The sequence below is a fragment of the Siphateles boraxobius genome, unplaced genomic scaffold, assembly GCF_051911475.1.
Source record: "Siphateles boraxobius isolate OS27281-9 unplaced genomic scaffold, OSU_SipBor_1 65, whole genome shotgun sequence".
NCBI lineage: Eukaryota > Metazoa > Chordata > Actinopteri > Cypriniformes > Leuciscidae > Siphateles > Siphateles boraxobius.
This window is the reverse complement of record NW_027509192.1, coordinates 18,289,711-18,311,875: the sequence shown is the minus strand read 5'-3', so window position 1 is coordinate 18,311,875 and position 22,165 is coordinate 18,289,711. Positions and strand designations below refer to the sequence as shown.

The 22,165-nt window shown below is 37.6% G+C and overlaps 1 protein-coding gene across 12 annotated transcripts in view; it reads left to right on the top strand.

Annotated features, from left to right (window-relative positions):
* brsk2a (BR serine/threonine kinase 2a) overlaps nucleotides 1–22,165 on the top strand; it is a 237,867-nt gene that overhangs the window by 109,411 nt on the left and 106,291 nt on the right. For all 12 annotated transcript variants that reach the window (XM_077211329.1, XM_077211324.1, XM_077211328.1 and 9 more), the window contains exon 2: nucleotides 5,369–5,463. In XM_077211329.1, the coding sequence (XP_077067444.1) occupies nucleotides 5,369–5,463 (95 nt within the window). The remainder of the gene's footprint in view (nucleotides 1–5,368; nucleotides 5,464–22,165) is intronic.

The following is a 22,165-nucleotide window of genomic DNA, read 5'->3' as shown; positions in this document are numbered from 1 at the left end:
GCCTGTCATAAAGAAACATCCTCCTGGTCGACAGGCCGAGAGCATTGCGGATCTAGAGAAAGAGAAGCAGTCAAAACACAGCAGCGGGACTCCACTGGGGCTTGTGCTGCCATGCCGCTCAGATCTATTTTTAATGCCTCAAACTCCACGTCAGCAAAAGGAATGCATAATTATAGATTTTTGAATAATTCATGAGGGGCTCAGTAGAATAAGGAGGCGGTTTGGCGAGCCACATATGTGCAGGGGCTTAGGAAACTTTTCCATTTGTTGGATGTTTTTAGCTAGTGCCCACATTTTAGGTAGCATTGTCCAAAACATCCATCCATCCATCCATCCATCCATCCATCCATCCATCCATCCATCCATCCATCCATCCATCCATCCATCCATCCATCCATCCATCCATCCATCCATCCATCCATCCATCCATCCATCCATCCATCCATCCATCCATCCATCCATCCATCCATCCATCCATCCATCCATCCATCCATCCATCCATCCATCCATCGCAGTGACAAACTGATTATTGATAATTTCTTGCAAAAAGTAATACTGTTATGTTGTAACCTCAATGAACTTTTAACATAGTGGATGATTTTCATAGTGCATGATGAATCACTGGGCATTTCACTTTGAAAGTGTCACAAAATGTGCAAAGGCAACGCAATATCATTTTGCACAAATGTCACCACAGGCACGTTTATCCAATGAGCCTGGTTTGCGACGCAGATACCCTGAGACACATTTACTCCATTATTTTCATTTTCCATTTTTTGGGGAAAATGCCCACATATATCCGGAAGTAGAATGTTATTAAAGTGATCCCTGTCTGGGGAGAACCTGGATATTTTTAAACAAAATTTCAGTAGGTTCACAACTAAAATGTGCTAAAATTTAATAAAACACCCTTTTAAATTAGACACAAGTTTAAGATAATTCCCTAAATAAGGAGCAATGAGGAAAGGTCTGTGCATCTGGAGTCAGTTACGGCTGAGCGAAAGGAGGAATTTGTGAACTCCTTATTCTTCAGAGCCAAATAGAGCTCATTTTGGCAGTATGATCATAACATGAAAGGAACACTGGATAAGATATTCAAGGTAGTATTAACAATTTTAAGTAAACTTTTTTTTCTTTTTTGCAAGTCTTGTTTTATTCAGGAGTAGGGCTTTCAGGGCTTTTTCATTTTAATAAAAAAAAATCTTCCTTATGCTTCATCATTGGTTATTAACAGTTTTTATTTTTAAATCACAACTTGCTTACAATAAAAAAATACTATACTATAAAACATATATATAGTATATATTTATAGTATAATATAGAATATACTAATACTATAAATTTGGTCATTTAGGCAACATGGTACCAGAGCAGTATTTTTTGGTATGAATGGTGACAAAAAAAATTTCAGTTATTGAATAAAAGGATAAAATATGCTATCCTGTTTAATTGGTCTTCAGGCATATTAAAAAAATATTATTTCATATATATTTAAAAATGAACATCTACTCAGCTATTGGCAACTGCAACTGCAATATATGCTAATGCATATATTAAATCTTGGGTCAAGGTGAATATTGTGTTTTTGAGCATTATTATGATGTTGCAGTGGACAGGAGCTCTTTTAATTGTATTGATTGTGAAGGTGCACACAGAATGAAATCGATACAGACCAAGCGCTCGCTCTGTTGTCAGTTATACGCTGTGACTCGGCCGAGTGTCTTATCAGAGCAGATGGAGCGCACACGAAGAGTTTCGTTCAGCATTTTCCCTGTCGCATGGCTTTTTTCCCTTCTTTTTGATAAGGCCATTTCTTCTGCCCTTGCACTTAATACACTCTATCTTTGTGATAATGTCATGCGGTATGACGTCTGACTGTGATATGCTCTCTATATATATGTTTTGTGCTAATGTCTCTGTGTATTATCATTGCTGGCTGGAATAGGTCACAGGGCTCAAAGTGCATGAAATCCTTGGCCTCTTGAATCTTATAAACAGAAGCCTTTTGATTATGAGAAGGGACATTTTGTTTTTTTTTGTTTTTGGGGGGTATTTTTATTCCTGTTATTATGAGATGTTTTTTTCTTTATTTGTGGCCACTGATCTCTGATGATTGGATCCATTCTAATGGTCTTGTCAACTGTTGAGTTTGCTGTCAGGCGTCATTATTGTTTAATTAGCTTCGGATGACATCTGAATAATATTCCCTCCCTGTCTGTCCATCATTTGGCAGGGCAGAGCACCTGAAGTGAACACTCTGAAAGGGCTTTACTGTATAACGCATCCCTGTACGGTACACCCTATATCAGAGGTCACTAATTAGCAGTTTGCAGTCCAGATCCAGACCCGAGACTAGTTCCACCCGGAATTACATAAATTAATTTAATTATAACAGCATTTTTTTTCTCCACATGGAGAAGCTGAAGCTGATATGGTTTTGAAAAAAAAAACCTAAAAACATTTTATTTTCAAGAAGAGTTTGAATGTTAATAACAATAAAATTGCAACCCGATCTCACGGCAATTCGTACATATTTTAAGAGGTGGCGAATTCGTACGAATGACCTACCCCTGATCCCGCCCCTAAACCTACCCACATTTTAGACAAATCGTACGAATTGGTCGTGAGATAGCATTGGAAATTGTCATATGGTGCAACCATATTTTTTAAAAAGAAGTCTCTTCTGTTCACCAAGACTGCATTTATTTGATTAAAAATACAACAATAAAAAAATATTTACAAATTAAAAAAATTATTACAACTTAAAACAGCTGTTTTCTATGTGAATATATAAGTCTAATGTATCCCTGTGATCAAAGCTGTATTTTCAGCATCATTACTCCAATCTTCAGTGTCACAGGATCCTTCAGAAATCATTCTAATATGATGATTTGATGCTCAAAAAAACATTTATGATTATTATCAATGTTGAAAACAGTTTTTTACATTTTTATTTCAGGATTCTTTGATGAATAAAAAAAGTTCAAAAGAACAGCATTTATTTGAAATAGAAAGCTTTGTGGATAAATAACAATGTCTTTTCTGTTAACCAAATGCTTTTTAAACTTCACTATTGCTTCAATGCAAATAAACAAGTTATTTGTTGCGTAGTGACGTGTTCAAGTAAGCCAGATTTGCGCAATACGCTGTATTTAATATATCGTTATGAGTTGACTCACGAGTTGAGTATTTGCGCTAAATCTGCACAGATTTGGCTTACACAAACTTCCCCAGCAAAGTGAGTAAACATAATAAGTAACACGCCACATTGGCTAGTGATTTGACAGCATTACCCGCCACAGTTGATTTTTACCCGCATTTGGCGGGTGTTCAAACCCTGTTTCGGACATATTGATTCGTCATCAGTTTCGTCGGACAGCTCTGTCGCTTAGTTACGTGCAACCTGTCACTGTAAACTGCTCTGTCAATCATCTTATCACAGTCCTCCATTCAATCTAATTTAATTTCCTACTCTTTCGGAGAGAAATGTAGTAGCACATAGTCTGCCAGTCGTGGGTGTTTCATGCGGAGACTCTCCTCATGTGTTTGCAATTTGAATATAATGATGCATTTAAAAGTTAATGGTTAAAGTATCTTTGCAAATGTCCAGAATGCTGTTGCAGATGAAATATAATGTGGATAACATTGAATAAAAAAAATTTCGTCAAGTTTGATTCTGATAATTAATCACTCAAACCCCTTTATCTAAACCTCTCTGCTTAACCTGACGGACTCGCACATCCGTCATGTCTGTCGTTTTTTAACACTTTTCACTCGTGTTTGTAATTATAATCGAATCTCGTCCACAGCGCAATGGGTTGTGGGCAATATTAGCCGTTAGAGTTTGCATCGATCTGCACTTCGGATTCTAACCGGAAATAGTAGACCATCCGGGTATCTTTTGAATACTCATTTCAACATACTGCGACTTGGGACGTACTAATTCTATTTTCGAATATTATTTAGGACGGATAGTATGCGAATTGGGACGCACCATGGGTAACAAGACGGATAACCAGGAACAGGTGAAGGTGATTAGTTGTCATGGAAACTAACAAGGGAAACAAAGGAAACAAACCAGACACAACCAGACAAAAGAATATAAAAATAAGTGTCCTGGAACATAAAGTACTGGGGAATCATGACAGTTGCATTTTTTATGTATTGGATAATTATTTATTCAAAGACTGTTCTACTCAAAATGTTTGTCTTAGAAATAATTGTAAAAGATAATGACAAGCTACTTCAGTTCAGTGCCACTTGTTGAAACGCACAGCAGACAGAATACATGGGCTGAATGATGATTTGAAAAGCGCTATACACATACATCTTTATAGCACTAATTATATTATATTATATTATGTTATATTATATTATATTATATTATATTATATTATATTATATTATATTATGAACAGTTTGATTACAGACATAAAAACAGAATTTGCTATTTCATCTCCTCTTCAGCAGTGGATAGTTTTGCAATTCATCTTAAAACCCTTCAAAAGCAGCCATTTTCCTTTAGCTTGTGAAGAGCCATTGAGTCACATGAGAGCATTGGTTGTTCAGGGGTGTCTGTTGAGTGTCATCGGGGACGAGGGTTTGGTTGGGATGAGTTGGGGGGTTTCTTACACTTCATTACAAACTAAAAACATTCACTGCATCCTCTGCAAATCACAGCATTTTTCGTTAATGCGCTTGTCAGTTTTCCGATACGCGTGCACCTTAGGATATGAAACATTCATTATCTTCTCTCGCACAGGCGTCGAACCCTCCCTATCTACCCAACAATTCGTGGTGCAGCAAACAACTTTGCTGAATCGTCTTCAGTGGTTTTTGTTTCGTTTGAAAATGCTTGCTCAACAATCGTGGAAAGACCTGAGGTATTTACCCTAGAGATTTTTCTTTAGAAAGTCCTTGAAAGTATGGAGAAGAGAGGGGAACCGTGAAGCATTACTCTGTGAGCCTGTAAACATTCAACACTTTGACTAATAAAAGTGTTAACCGTGTGGCGGATGTTTTGTAGAAACGATTTCCTTGAGCTGCTCGCGCACCATGAAACTCCACGTCACGAGTGATAAAGCAGAAAGGCCTTTAGGTTGCTGCTGTACACCATCAATTTGGCTCGCAGTTCTGCTTATCTACTATACCTGGTCGTTGGTCTTGAGATAGCAATGCAGCGTCTCACAGATGCCGAGGGAAAGACGCTCGTGTTTCGCTGTGTGAAAGGAAATGGCCTGTGAAAAGGTTTTTGTGCAGTTGTGATTAAATTGCTCAGCCATGTTGCAGACCAATGTTGTGGATGCAGACCAATGATTAGGCCAATGGTTTTCTTTCAACCTTTTCTTCCTTTCTTTTTTTCCTCTAGGCCTTGTAAAGCTCGGGATCCACTGTGTCACGTGTCAGAAAGTCGCCATAAAGATTGTAAACCGGGAAAAGCTCAGCGAATCCGTGTTAATGAAGGTAAGATTTCATTCTTTCTCGGGAAATATCACATTTACACACAAAAACAGAAATAATTCACTCTAGAATGTAAATTGTCATCATTTACTCACCCAAAACTTGATTTGGCTTTCTTACTTCTATGAAACACAAAAGGAGAAATTTAGCAGAATGTCAACGCTGCACAGGCCATACAATGAAACTGAATGGTGACCAAAGGCTTTCAAGCTCCAAAAAATGACAAAATGCACCATAAAAGTAGTCAGTTTAACTCATGCACTACATTTTTCAAGTCTTCTGAAGTTATACTGTATGATAGCTTTTTTTTTAAATATAAAGTCATTATTCACTGAAAATCTTTGCCTTTGTTGCAGATCTCAAATATATAAAAAATATATGTAAGGTCGATAATGCCAAACGTTTTTCTTCTTGTGTCTTGTAAATCTGGAGGTGCCATATTTGCATATGCGAATAATTTAATCTGGCTGAATAACAAATTTAGGTTAAAAATTAAGTTTTTAACACTGCTATCATTCGCCTTCACAAGACTAATTGTATAATGTTATGGACATAATGCTAATATAAAACATAATGCACTTGTAAGTCATATTGACTGCTTTGATACTTTTATGATGCTTTTTTGTAATATTTTTGGAGCAATGAACAATGTTCACTGTTATTATATAAAAAAAAAACAGCATGCATATCCTGACCTAACATCTCTATTTGTTTTTCATGAAAACAAGAAAGTCATACAGGTTTGGAACAATGGGTTGGGTGTTTAATGCGTTCATTTCTCCCTCTAGTTTTTCCTAAAGTTGTTTAAAAATAAAGATAAAACAAATGAATTAATGAACGAAACATAGACTACAGCCTCATAATGATATTTATAGCCTGTAAAACTATACTCTGGGTAGTAGTTGGCCTATAATTATCTCCTCTGATAAAAGCAGTCGTGGGAACACAGAGACTAAAACTGAAGACCAAAGAACCTGATTAAGGATAATTGTCTTTCAAGGGAGGCACATTAAATTATGAGATGCTTGTTATTATTTGGAAATGGGGGCAAACTTGTAGAATGCCTTAATTTAGAATATCATTTCCCACACATGCTTCAAAATATATAATTTTAGATGCAAACTTATATAGTAACTGTTTTCCTTTTGCCGTAACGGATATTAACGAGGAAGGGATTTGCCCTGGGACATGCAGTTATAAATAAACTGTAGACCGTAAACACTACAATTCTTTCAGATATTTGCACATTTGAGGTTTTTCCAGGAGGCTGAGGCCCAAATTAAGATCTTTTTGGAAACAAGCAGCACCTGAGGCTAAAGGTTTTTGTAGGACTGGCAACTAAAATACACACCAGTTACAGTATGTTTTAAACCCTCTGGTGCTCTTCGCGTGTCGGTCAAAAATGGTTTCGGTTTATTTTAATGAAATGAATGTACTATATTTTAGTTCGATAATGTATTTTATTTAATATTTTGTATTTTTAGGGGATTTTATGGTACTAAATTATATTTATGCTTTATTTATAATCCATTTATTCACATTTTGCGCATAGACCTGAAAATGTAAATTTCCAAAATTTCCAACTTAAACTGTCGTAAATCTTTAAAAAATGATTGGAGCACAGACTTAAATTTGATCTCTTATCAAAGAAAACACTTGGCAGATTATTGCTGAAGTGAAAAAATGTTGTAAAAGGTGAACTCAAAAAAAGTTAAAGACAAAGTTAAAAAAGTTTTACGTTTATTGTTATGAAAAATGTGCAAAAATACTATTTTAAATTTGTATATGAAATATAGATTTTCAAAAACATGTTTTACTTTAAAACTGTGAGAAAATCAAAGCCATACATCTAAACAAGTTGTGGTCAAAATTTGAGCCTTATATCAAAAAAAAATAAAAATAATTAGTTTGGCCCCAGAACCAAAAGTTTCCACTAGATTCATTTTTGACTGCGAGGAACATAAGTGCGACTATTTTTTTCAGGACCATTTAACCTGTTCGAATCATGTCCATGATTTTTTTTTTTTTTTTTTTTTTTGTCAGCCAAGTGCCAAAACGTTTAGAAAGTTTCATACCATTCCAATGAAAAAAAAATATATATATATATTTGTAAAATTTTTTGGTCAAAAATGACTGAAGAGGGTAAACATTTTTAAACATTGTACAACATATTAAGTCATCTACAGTTGTAGTGCAGCAGATTGATGGCATATGTCAAGAGAATCGTTCAAATTGGTATAGAAGCATGTAATTTGGCACAGATACTCTCCAAGGGTCATTTTTTGGGAAAAAGGCGTTGGCCACACAAAAATTCAACATGGCGGCCATTTTTTCAAGATGGCCGCTATTTCTATAAAATGCTCATTGTCAATCGTTCAAACAGTGATATCATGTAGGCATAACATTTTGTGAAAATACTCTCTTCAGAATGTTTTTTTGGAAAACAGTGCTTGTCCTTCAAAAATTCAAGATGACAACCATTCAAGATGGCCGCTATTTTTCTTGTATCCTTACATATTTTTTTCAAATAGTGATGCTATCATGAAATTTGGTACAAATATTCTTCAAGGAACATTATCCTGGAAAAAGGTGTGTGCCACTCAAAGTTGAAAAAAATTCAAGATGGCGACCATTTTCAAGATGGCCATAGAATGTACATTTCCAGAAGAAAATGTGAGTGGGTGCTTGCAGTGGTAAAACTCGCCACTCGGTTGCTAGTGTGTGGTACATGATTGCATACTAGCCAACAAAAATGTCTGTACGATGTTCTGGTGCCGAGATATGGCTTATTCATGTGTTCAGGTGGTTGCTAGAGTGTTCTGGGTCGTTGCTATGGTGTTGGTAGGCGGTTGCTAGGGTATTCTGGGTGGTTGCTATGGTGTTGCTATGCGGTTGCTAGGCTATTCTGTGGTTGCTAGGTCGTTGCCAGGCAGTTGCTTGAGTATTCTGGGTGGTTGCTAGGGTGATGATAGGTGGTTGCTAGTGTGTTCTGGGGGGGGGTTGCCAGGCGGTTTCTAGGTTTTTTTTGGTGGTTGCTATGGTGTTGCTAGGGTATTCTGGGTAGTTGCTATGGTGTTACTAGGTGGTTAGTAGTTGTCACAGATGGTCACTATTGGAGTTCTTAGCATTTTCTTGGCATGATTTAGCACTTACCTAATCGCTATTAGCATGTAGCTTTTCACAGCTAGCATGTGTAGCATGTTGTAACTCCTGTTTGCTAGCATGAGTCAAAAGAGTCAACCCGAATGTGCGCAAGGATCTGTTTTATCGTGATCATTTTGAATGCGTGTTTAGCAAGTCTTATGCCACTCAGTACCACTTGAATATAGCCTACTCTTTACCGCTACGGAAGTATTTTGTCATATCTAATGAATTAATAGGGCCACCAGAATGCAACCAAAGCTCAATAAGTAGATGGCTATAAGTAATTGTAAATCATTCAAAATAAATGTCATGATCACTAGATTTTATACAGGTGTTACTATAATGATTTTGTTAATGGTGATCAGCAAACAAATATTGATAATGTGGAAGTTACTGTCTTTTGCCTTGGCATGACTTCTCACTTTTTGCTGACAATACAAAGGCAGAGTACAGTAACTTTAAAATATTGGTCAAAAGTCAAGTTTGAGCTCAAGACTTTTTTATGTAGATAATTTTCATTACTTAAACATCTAATTGCCAGATTTTCAGTGTCCTACCTATAATTAATTTGGCGGGAAAACTAAAAATCTTTAAAGTCATTTTTCTTAGTTCCACACTTTAGCGAGTTAAGGTCTTTTGCCTTTGTAGGGCAGTATAGGTCTTGCAAAATGGTAGCTAGGGTACTCTCTTTGGTTGCTAGGGAGTGGCTTGGCAGCTCCCAATCATGAAACTCTAAAGGCTGCGTGTCACTATGAATGATATAAACCAACTCCCATGTCTCTGTGATATTCAGAATGGAAGATATACCTCTTTGGGATTTTGGTTGCTAAGGTGCTCAACAATGGTTGCTAGGGAGGGGCTAGAAGTGTTCAGGTAATTCATGATTTAATGTTTGCTGCCCTGGGTAAAACGAGACCACACTCATGTTTCTATGATACTTCTATCCAGAGATATCCCTTTTATCTCTTTCAATGGAAGTCAATGGAACTTATTGCTAAGGTGCTGTAAATGGTTGCTAGGGCGAGGCTTAATAGCTTCAGAATGATCCTGAGAGACTGATTGGTCGTCTGAGTAAAATGAGCCCATCCCTTTGTCTCTATGACACTGTGATCCAGAGCTATGTTCAATACAAAATCCCTATGCAATGTGTCTGACTGCCCATTTCTGTCAGGGTTCTGTCACTTCTGTCTGGTCTTATCTTAGTTCCCATGACATTCCATTGTCGCAATGTTAAGTCTATGGGATTTTTCGGGCGCTTTTTCGCCCCTGGGGTGAACATCGTACCCCCGATCACTTATAAAAGTCATAGCACACCATTTCCGAATAATCCGCACAATTTGATGCCTCATTCGCGGGTCTGTGACAAAAGCTGCGGGAGGAGATGCGGGTTGGGGACAAAAGTTGGGGCTTTGCCTTTGGCAATGGCGGCCATCTTGAAAATTGGCCGCCACATTGAATTTTTGAGTGGCCAACGCCTATTTCCAAAATAGTGGCCCTTAGAGAGTATCTGTGCCAAATTTCATGCTTCTATACCAAAGTGAACGATTTTTTAACTAATCTGCTGCACTATTGTCTAATCTTTTGGATGTAACATAAAGATACAAACTATAGCTCGATTCCACACGTGTGTGCATCAGGCTTGTGCAAAATTCAGAATGTCAGAATTGGCCTCCATTCAATTCATGAAGTTGAATTTCAATTGGAATTAAATGAAAGGAAGTGGAATGAAATTCATGGCAATTCAAAGAAATTCCACACATTCACACAACAGAAAGAATGTGTTGAATCTCACATACATATATATATATATATATATATATATATATATATATATATAACTAATGTCCACCTCAAATAGTTTTTATTTTTTAAGATTTACTAAAGTATTTCTGGGAAATGGAGTCATGTTCCGTCATGTTCCACAAAATAACAATTACAATTAATCAAACTTAATTATTTGTTCTGTGACTAGAGCTTTTAACATTCATTGCCTGGGGAAAACATTTCCTGTTAATGTAATCAAACTAATATCATTTATAGAATATGTAATGCAATCATATCTGACATATACTGTAAAGCTTCATTGTTAAACACTTCATTTAAAATATCTATATGAATTCCTTTGAATTTCTATTGAATGGCAATTCTGCTTCCTTTAATTCAAAGTCGAATTGTAATTCTAGATCCTGTTTTTGACATCAATTCAAATTCAAGATTTGAATTGGAATTTAGGAGTCATTCTCAATTCAGTTCTGAATTGTGCACAAGCCTGGTGTGCATGTATGTATATATATATATATATATATATATATATAGAGAGAGAGAGAGAGAGAGAGAGAGAGAGAGAGAGCGAGAGAGAGAGAGAGAGAGAGAGAGAGAGAGAGAGAGAGAGAGAGAGAATGCTTGCATTTAAATTCAGTCTAATGTTTTGTCTACAAGTCTAAAGAAAAAGGGTATTGTACTTAGCATCACCATTGTACCATGTTCAAAAAAAACGTGGACATTTTTAAAGCACTGCTCTCTGCGCCCATGGCAGCCAATCAGAACTACTCGCCAAGCTGGCAGCCAATCATAAGCCCTCACTGAGCGGGCGGCCAATCATAAGCCCTCACTGAGTGGGCAGCCAATCAGAACTACTCGCCAAGCTGGCAGCCAATCAGAAGCCCTCACTGATCGGGCAGCCAATCAGAAGCCCTCACCGAGTGAACACGCCCCATATTCGCATCTCATCAGCACCAACACTTCCACATGAACTCTAAACAACCCAACTGCGATTAAACTCACACTAATCATAAGCTCCTCAGGTCTAAACAGTCTGTGTTTACAATGTAATTTATTCACATATCACATAAATAATGCATGTTCCACCCTTCCTGAACTTGAAGTTTAATGTGACTACAACAGATATTACAATTTGCAGCCGTTGTTTTCATGTAATTACTTCGGTATGAGGTAAAAGTCGATTTGAACAGCCACCAATTTATCTCCACATGGGTTTGAGAGACGAGGAGGGATTGTCAGGGTTATTTTGGACAGCAGCCTCTGTTCAGAGCATATGTGTGTGTGAGCGTATGTGTGTGTGATTTGGTGTGCTGTCTTACTCTTGGCTTTGACATTCTCATTGTTGTCGTCCTGTCACCGAGATGAATATGGGCCATCCCAGCACCTGCCTCTCCTCTCATTCCTGCGGCTCCAGACCAGCATTGCAAATGTCACCTTTTTAAATGCAAATGTTGCGTTCTCTGTTTCCGTCCTGGCACCTACGCCCCGGCACCGTGTCCCGCTGGGAATCATACTCTCACAGTCATTCTTTCTAGTGTCCACATCACTGATTTTATTTGTAGATGTAGAGGATATAACCATATGAAGTCCACACAAGCACACATGGGCCACATTCACAGCAGCCGTGTTGAAGGATTATAAGAAAGAGGATTTAGATTGAAAAAGATGATGTTATGGAAGCTATGAGAGATAGATAAGGACTTCAGTTTGGACTTAAATAAATAGTTCACCGAAATATAAAATTCTGTATTCATTCACTCAATCGCATGTTTTTGAAACCATTTGGATTAGTTTTCTTCTGTGGAACACAAAAGGAGATGTTTTGCAGAATGTCCATATTGCACTTTTCTGTATAGTGATAGTCCATAGTGACCATGTCTGTAATTTTTAGTGAGTAACAAATGTAATTTTGGTTTGTGTATTACACAAAGCTGTTATATAACTTAAGAAGTCTTGAAATATGTAATATAGAACTTGCGTTTATATTTTCACATCCTTTTTTGTGTAGCTTGACTAACCCAGTGTTATTTTAGTCACCGAAATACAACCAAAAGAGCACTTTACTATCAGTTATTAAAGGTTGTTGGCGCCGCCTCTCAAATTACTTTAATTTATTTACATTTTTAGATGAACCGTTAGATACCCTGAAGTTTTTAAATTGTGGATGTGTGTCTGAATTGTGACAATTGACTTTCAGCAGAAAGTTAGGGCCACAACCTAACGCGGGGCTAGTTGTAACACACATGGTTTAAAACTTTCCACACATGCTAGCATGACGAAACTACGTGTATTTACTAGTTGCCATATCAACACTATATAGAGAAAAATTGCGTCAAAATTAAAAAAAAATCTTTGGAAGATTTTGACATTTATTTAACCATAGCAAAAGTACATGTCTTACTGAAGTTGGTTTTTCATCTTTTTTTATTTTTTTTATTTAAAGTGGCATTCGGCAACTATTTCAGCTTAATAAAATAGTTTAGAAATCATTTGGATGGTTTAATAACCTGTTCGGGTTCGAATGGTGACTTTCCCAGCCCCCTCCCCAACGTTCCTAGGCGGAAAACCAACCTTGCAACATGAGGATTAACGTCCCGGTAAATTGGAAATAGGAAGTCTCGTGAGAAGCGAGAATGAGCGAGAAACACAAACTGCTTTATGGCAATTCGACATAAACACACACGCAACCCTCAATGTGTATGATGTATTATCCACCTCGGTAGACATAGCTCTACATGATAAAGTTGGCCGGCTCCGATAATAACAAATGCACATGTGCAGCGGTAGAAAGTGGGAGGAGGGTGCCGCAAGTGAGTTTTTTTTACGACATTGTTGTGAAATATACGCCTCACAGCTGTAGGGGGAGCTTGTTGAGAAAACATGCGACAACAAAAGTGAAAATCAGCGAAGAAATAGCTAGAGTTGCCGAATGCCCCTTTAAAACTAGACAAATCTGGTATTATATTAATCTTATATCTGTTATTTAACAGTTGAGACAGTTCTTTAATGCTGATCTAACCATCAGAAGAAACTAGCCGAGGTTTAAATCCTAGTTGTGCAGGTGAGGGATGCTGTTACAATGAGCCCCTGTTAGAAACATGAGAAAAAGGTGAATAAAGACTGAGAGTCAATGTTCGGAAATTATTCATGAAACTATGCTGTATTGTGTTTTGTGTCAAAAATGTGTTAATTTTGGCCAAAATGTACACCAGCCAAGAAGACAATCTTAGATAACATTTCCACAAATTAGATGAATCATCCAAAGATGGCAGATGGAGATGAAAATTGACTATTCATTTTATCCAGTAATGAGAAGTATCAATAAAAGTATTTGGCTATTTTTAATTTAAAATGTACTATTGTTCCAAATAAATGTGTATTTTTAAGCTTATTAGAGAATCATATTATTCGCTTAGCACCATACTATCAGTTGTGCTGCTCATGAGGAGGGCAGTTTAGTGCGGTGTGCAGAGTTGCCATCAATGTACAGTAGAGCGTTTCAAATCACTCACTTCTATTTTTTTATATAGCTTACCTTGGAAGTTAGCTGACTATGTAAACATTATATAGCAGTGCAGCTCACAAGGCTTTGGAAAAGAGTGTGTGTTTGATAGGGAGTGTGTAACTGATGGTCTCTGTGATTGAACATGAGTGTATTGTGTACGTGTGAGAACGCGAGTGGGATGTGGCGCATTGTCGAGGCCTAAGGGAATATTTAACATTTGTAAAACTCCCGAGATTATAGAGTTTATACTGACTCATAGCTACGCACGCACACACACACACACACACACACGCACGCACGCACACACGCATGCACGCACGCACGCACGCACGCACGCACACAAACACACACACACACACACACACACACACACACACACACACACACACACACACACACACACACACACACACACACACACACACACACACACACACACACACACACACACACCATAGTCTGCAAAAAGCAGATAAGTCCCCGTCTCTCTGTGTGTGTGTACATATATACATTTTCATACGCTTTTCTTCATGTGAACACCCCTAAAAATTAGAGGTTTAATCTACATTTCAAGCAAGTTTCAAAGTCGGCCAAGTAAATAGATTAGCATTAGCATATCTTAGCATAAGTTCAGAGGGGTAAGAAACACAAACACACAAATATAAACACACACATTGAAGTGTATTGTATGTGGGAGTTTTTCTGTTTTTTTGGCTATGTTCAAAACGAAACACTAGCGTACTACATTTTGTGCAGTACACACTGTATACTACACACTTCTGCACTGCAGTGTTTTCAACATTTAAATATACTATACTAAATATAGCATCTCTTTCAGAAAAGCAGGTGATATGGCGTTCTGTGTGTGTGTTAAAGCGGGCGCACAGCGAGAGATGTTCTGATGATTGTGCTTCCTGTGAGCTCTGGGTCTGATTAAAGCTCATTATCCACGGTAACTCTCTCTCTCTCTCTCCTCTACTGACACAGCATCAAAGAGACACAACAGGGAGAGAGGGAAACGGGGAATAGATGGATGCAGATAAGGAGACCAAGAGGAGTGGAGGGAGAAATGCAGTTTTATAGAGTGTGAGATAATGTATGGAAGTCAGAGTACTATTTGAAATTGCAGTTTGATTTTGTGTAACACCGTTCCTGCAGTGTTGACATTGCCGTTGTTGTGTTGTTATGCTTCCAGAACCATTTTGTTGTCGTCTGATAGTCCTTCACCTCTGCTGCATAATTAAAGTTGCAACAGGTGTTTGCATGAAGTTTCCAACATTTCTTGTTTTGTTTTTTTCTCGGTTAAATAAGTGCACTTTTTCTGTATTTGAAGTGCACTTTTTATGTTGGGTGTTTGAGCATGAACAAACTATTTACAGTATACATCAAAATAGCATAGAATATAGTGCACAAGTACGCGAATATGGACGCACCTTATATCATTAATTGTTTACTTTCTAATTTTCTAGAAACACAGCTTAATGTGCTTTCAAAAAGTTAATATTTTAATTTAATTTAAAAGTTAATTAAATGTAACTATATTTTTTAGCACATTTATCAAATTTGATTTTATAACTTTTTTCATGTTTCATTTATATGGGTCAGAATTCGTAAGACTTAGTTATTTTATATTGTTGACTGTCCTAGTTGTCAAAGAGTTTATATATAGCTGACGTTACGCTAATAGTAGATGGAGAATAGAATACACACTGCCAACAATATAAAGTAAATATGTTTCAAAATATTTACTTAAAGTCCCCTTGTAGTCAAAAGTATTATAGGCCTACCTCCAAAATAACATATTTCAACAAATTTTTCCTAGAATTTTTTTTTCTTCATGCCTTAAAATAGTTTGAATGTAACTCTACACCCTTGCCTCATTTATTATACGTGGTCAATAATAATATACGTTGGAATATGCAAATGAGCCCTGCCTCCACTCACTCACACCAGCTCAAAGATCCACTCGTTGACGATTCACACGCTGACCTGATTGGTCACAAGGTAGTTTGTGACGTCAGAAACACCAGATTTCAAAGAGATTTCAAACCGTGTTTTTGAGACTGTCTTTGGTTCACTGCAGTTTTAAAGAGAAAATACTCAGCAATGGTGTTAACTTATGAATTTGCACATAATTTTTCTTAAAGCATATTAAAAACACCACATAGACATATAAACAACATTAAAAGCTTTATTTTAACCACAGGGGAACTTTAATAATAATATTTCTGACCTTAATTCAGTGACGATATAAAATCATTAAAAAACTATTTTAAAATCAATCAAAAAAAATCTAAAAATAATTAATTTTGGAAAACACACAATATATATTATTGTGTATATATTTTTTGGTACTTAACAAGGCAATCATCATATTTTGGGGTGAAGCTCACGTGGTTGATCTGCTGACACAGTTTAACACAGAGTAGAAACACTACAGTTTATAGAGTTTCCACTGTCCACGTTTTCACTACTCACTGCTCCTAATGTGTGTGCACTAACATGGATGGGTTAAATGCAAAAGACAAATTCTGAGTATGGATTACCATACTTAGCCTTCACATGTCACTTTCACTTCCAGTGACAGTTCCAGCAATTTAATAGCTGTCGGTGTAAATCCACCTTTATAGACACCTGGTTACAATTCAAGAAGATTGAATCAAAATGAGGTGCAGCACTTGTTCTTATGCGGTTTGCAACACAAAACTTTCAGCCCACTGAACTCTATTATGATGTAGAACTATAGACCTCTCAGCTACGGAATGCTTGATTCGCTCCTCGAGCAGTCATACACAGTCTGTTCCCGAACGAATTATTCCTGCAGAAAAAAGCTGAGACAGTTTTCCCCACTGGGTTTGCAGATCTGTGCTGTGCGCTCGTGAATCAAATAGCTATAGATTCCAGCAGTGCTTTTTTTCATCCGCCCTAGTAGAGCCTATCACACTCTGAACGGGGTATTAGACGCCCTTTGTGAGGCATAAATCATCCCACAATCTGCACCTTCTCCCCTCGGCTTCAGCTGGTATTGATTTGAAGCGTCCAGTGACAAGCGCTCAATATCCACTCTGACCTCAGAACAGAGGTACCAATTCAGGCGGCTCCTCATAAAGGCTGTTGGTTTATTTTATTGTTCTGGCCTGGATGCCCTCAATGAAATATTGGAAGACATCCGCTTTCACTTGTGTTACTTTAGGCTGAGAGGTTACGGCATTTACACACTAGAGAAACCTTTAATGAAGTTTTTGTCGGACAGGAATACGTAACATCGTTTGAGATAGGTTTTGGAAAAAACCAGAACGATGGAATGCACAAATTGGGTCAACAAAAGCACAAGTGGACTCGTCACTATTCCCATTGCTTACAGAAACATTGCAGGATAGAGCCTCACTTTTGGAAATTCTTGTTGAAATCATTAGATTTGGTTAGATTAGTTGCTTGGTCCTGATGCAAAACCAGTTGGGAATCATTGGCGACTTCAGTTCCAGCTAGGGATGTCTTGGAGTATCGCAATAATATCATATCGTGAGTTCAGTATCGTGATATGTATCGAATCGTGAAATGAGTGTATCGTTACACCCCTAGTTCCAACCCAGACCTACCTGTTATTTTCAAGTGATCCTGAACACCTGCTGGTTAAGGCTGATGTAAACACTAGTTAGCTTTGGTTGGAAAATATTGAGAGATTACCTTGACTTTGGGTTCTGGAACCCAACATAGTTGGGTTGATTTTAAAACAGGATGGCATGCACAAAAATGGAAAATGATTTGGGAGCGGAAATTGTGAAGTGATTGATATGAACTGAGAGAGGGAAAATGGAGAGAGAGAGAGAGAGAGAGAGAGAGAGACGGGGAAATGGGAAGGAGAGGTCTGCAAGGCTGGAGTAATTGCCCCCTGAAGCAAATAATTGAGGCAGGAGCAGGGTGAGGGGTGGGGGTGGGGAAAGCATGACCTTGTGCCCCATAACTTCTGCAATCCTACAGATAGAGAGAGAGAGAGAGAGAGAGAGAGAGAGAGAGAGAGAGAGAGAGGGAGGGAGGGAGAGAGAGAGGGAGGGAGAGAGAGAGAGAGAGGGAGGGAGAGAGAGAGGGAGGGAGGGAGAGAGGGAGGGAGGGAGAGGGGGAACTTAACACCCTGCAGTCTCCCTACATTGACAAAAAATAAAGAATTAAGGCAAGAATAGCCAATGTGAGGATGTTCAGTCATAGAAGTTTCTCTCACATGATTCAAGTCAATGTTCCCCAGTGCACTGAACTACATCCAAGTTTTAAGCTGCATTGGTACCCTTGGTTCAGTGTTGTGAAAGGTCAAGCTCTGTAACACAACATACAGGTCAAACAATTTTAACTTTGACCCCGTTTGCCACTGACCTCGAAGTTATGCCAATGAATACCAGATTCTCAGACTATCTAGAAACTGTGAGTTGTAGGCATAGTGTGACTTTCATGGAATAATCATCATATATATATACATGGTTTTCTTTACTTTTACTAGTTTACTATTTATCCTGAGTATTTATATGATTAAATAGTAAAATGGCACATGTTCTTGACAGATGTGTTGAGGACAAATTGTGACACAAATTGTGACTTAATTGAATTAATTTGGAATTTAAATTATATTTATGTACATATATGATGTAAGGAAAATAAAACTGTTGGCTACCATCAGATAATTATGTGGTAACCTTGAAAAAATGATCATAAAACCAATGAATGCATGAACTCGCGATTCTACAAAATGCCTTTAAACTTTATACCGGGTCTTAAAGCACAACTTTGGAGAATAATATCAGTGCTCAATACTTACCATAACGTCTTGAAACTTGTGACGATGAATATCTGAATTCTTTTGGGAATTATGTTTGTTTTGGTATACAGTACCGAATACATATACAGTACATATACATAGGGCTCCACGATTTAGGCTAAAATTATAATCGCGATTAGTCGAACAGGTTACCACGATTACGATTATTGAACGATTATTTAAAAAAAAATCTTTCTCGTGTCAATGGCAAGGCTTATTCTGTAAATATGTTCACGGTTATTTTTTTTAATGAAAGAATGCATAATCCTCTCTTTGTGATTCTAAAATAAGGAAACACACAGATAGCTTTTAATGCTTACGTATTAAATATTTCAAACAATTGAATCAAACAAAGCATACAATGCTTGAAATAAAAACATCTTATAAAAAAGTAATTAAGTTTTAATGTAAAAAGAAAGTTTCCTAAAAATGTAGAAAATAGTTATTTTTGTAAACAAAATTAATTATTGTAAATATTGCCATCTTAAAAGTAAAATATAAGTTGTATAAAACTTAAAAAACTAATCCTTTTCATATTGTGTAGCAATATGCTTGTGTTATCGAAACCTGCTTTGTGGAGTGGAGGCACGTGTTGCTGGGCGTTTGTCAGTCTCTCTCTTTTTTCGCGTGTTTCTTTGGTACAAGCGGCTCCTGTTGCTGAGTTGACTCAGTGTTTGAGTTCCCTTTCACACAGAGATTCCGGAAAATACACGGATAAAGTGGCCCGGGATTTGACCCGGGTTCGTTTGACTTTGGTTCATTTACACTGCCAGTGATTTTCCGGAATTAACAGAGTGCGTTCACACAGACACAAACAACCCGCAAAGACACGTGACATGTCCCAGCGGTGTCTATAGTTTGCTTATGAGCTGCGATTTCTCTCGAGAAACCACGCTTGTGCATTTTTTTTCTCTGATTCGATCATAAACTAGCGCATTACGAACCGTTTCACGCTGACGAACGATCCCGGCTTAGCGCCATCATTACGACACGGCATTGATTATGGCTTTTTGTTCACACAGCGCGCGTTCCGGGACTGAACACGTCAATGTTACTAATACTATGTCCCCAACCTGGCATCAATCCCGGGTCGTGTTTGTGTTCACACAGAAGGTGTTTGTTCTGGCAATTTCCCGTGATCAACGCGCTGTGTGAAAGGGGCTCATGTTGCTTCAATGTCGCAGACTGGACGGGGCGGAGTTACGTTACTATACACGCGGTATTATGTTTTAAGGGGAAAGTACATTAACACACAGTGGGCGGAAATATTAATAGGATTAAAAAAACGAAATAACCGACATGGTAAAATTACGTCGGTTATAGGCTCTGAATTTCGGTTTCGATTATTTTTCGATTAATCATCCAGCCCTACATATACATGGATATTGTTAGAAAATGAATGGCAGATTGTACCATTGATACATGATTGTATCCAGCACAGCACTACTTGACCTGAGGCGTGTATGAATGCCTCCGTCTCAAAGTGTCTGTTTTTTGGTTTGTAGATTTTTAAGTGCTTAAATGTGCACAATAATGTGCATCTGAGCCATTAATTCCTCATGTGACAGAAAGATGAGACGACTGGAAAACGTTCCTAGGGAGAGCGAGAAAATGCAGGAAGCATCAAAGAAAGTTTGAAAAGTAAGTAATTGAGAAGCAGAAAGCTGTGGCTTGTTGGAGGGAAAGCAAAGGAGAAGTTTTCCTAACAGCTCAGATGAAAGAGTGGGAGCGATAGATGAATCACGGCTGACTCTAATCTGGTTATCCTGAGACTGGGATGACAGTGCAAGCCCCCCCCCCCCCCAAGTCTTCATTTCGTTCCACACCGCCAAATGATTATAGATGCTCCCTTCATTTCTCCCTGAGCCACAGAAGTGTCTCCCTGCTGAGGATTCCCAGCCTTCCTCCCTCCCGCTGCGTTTCCTCCTCATAAAGACCTTAAGCACCCTCAAGTGTTCCACGACTTCTTCACGGATCGTCTTTGTGCGTCCGTGTTGGCTACCTCCGCCCCACCTTCCTGTAGCTATTTTTAATTAATTATTTTTTAATGAAATGTGAAAAAAAAAATGCACTTCTATGTGCAGCTTTTGAGATTTGTATACATGGATAGTTGACAAGTAACATGCAGTATTTAAGATAATATTATATATATATATAATATTATCTTATATACTGTATGTTACTTGTCAACTATCCATGTATGCAAATCGTTTAACAATAAATGTTTATTGTCAAATATCCATATATATAAATGTATTAATTTTTATTATTTATTTTATTTTATTTATAATTTAACATGGAGTATAGCATGTCCCCATGTCATCATCTCGGTTATTAGTGTGGATGTTTAATTACTGTATTAGATGTTGCTAGGTAGTATTTCAATACATTTTCTGTTCATTTTTTTTTCCAAGTCCATGATGTGACCTAATCAATGGAAGATCATCTGACATTCCTCCTTAATTTTGTTCCCCATTCTCTGTAGGTTTTCCTCTGTCCTTGACATGAATTCTAGCGAGTATGGATCGCTCCATGCTGCACTAAATTGGGAATGGATTTTTGTTCCAAAAGGTTTTTCGCCGCTTGAAATGTCAGAGACCAACTCAGTTTCTGAACGGCTGAAATTGCTGAATTACTGCGGGTATTTTTGAAGTTCAGATTACTTTGCAGCTGGTCAGTCCAGTAGAATGGCACTGCCATAAACTTTTCACTTTCTCTGTCTCTCTCTTTCTGTTCTAAGTGTGCTATTGTCTGTTGCCTCAAACAGATTTTTTTCAAATTGAAACCTCTTGCTATTGCTATGTTCTGTCATGTCAAGAGACTGTAAAGTTCACAACACTTTTTATTTTGGAATGGTGCAGCTGGAGGTTTAAGTGATTTTACAGAAGAATCTTTTTTATCTCTTAACCACCATTCACTCTGACAATCCCTGGAGGTTGCCAGGTCTCTGTACATCCTGAGACTATACGGACAATTTCAAAACTTTTTTTTTCACATAATTTTTTTATATCCTCACATGGGGACAGAGACCCTATAGTTGAGAAAAATCCCTCCAAAGTAACATTATCTTCTTTTCCATCTTGCCTACACATGAGCACTTCACTGTCTTTCCTCCCATTTGTATTCGTGCATCATATTGCAGCGCATTTGCATAGTTATAGTTATATGTCAACTCTGTCAAGTGGCTGGACATGTCCATATTTTGTAGCCAACAACGCTGCCGCTCATGCCAATTGAAATCAGACTCTCATTGAAATTGAAAGATTTTTTCCATTGTTTTGATGGTGCAAATCACTGCCAGTGTGACTGTGAACAGGATTTTAGGCATTTTCTTTAGGTGTACCTTGAGTCCATCTTGACCTTTACAGTTTACAGTTTCTATTTTTGCTCACATGTTGGAAAATGCCACATTTCATTTAAGAGAAATGAAAACATGGCTATAAAGGATAAACGTGCAGTTCACTCAA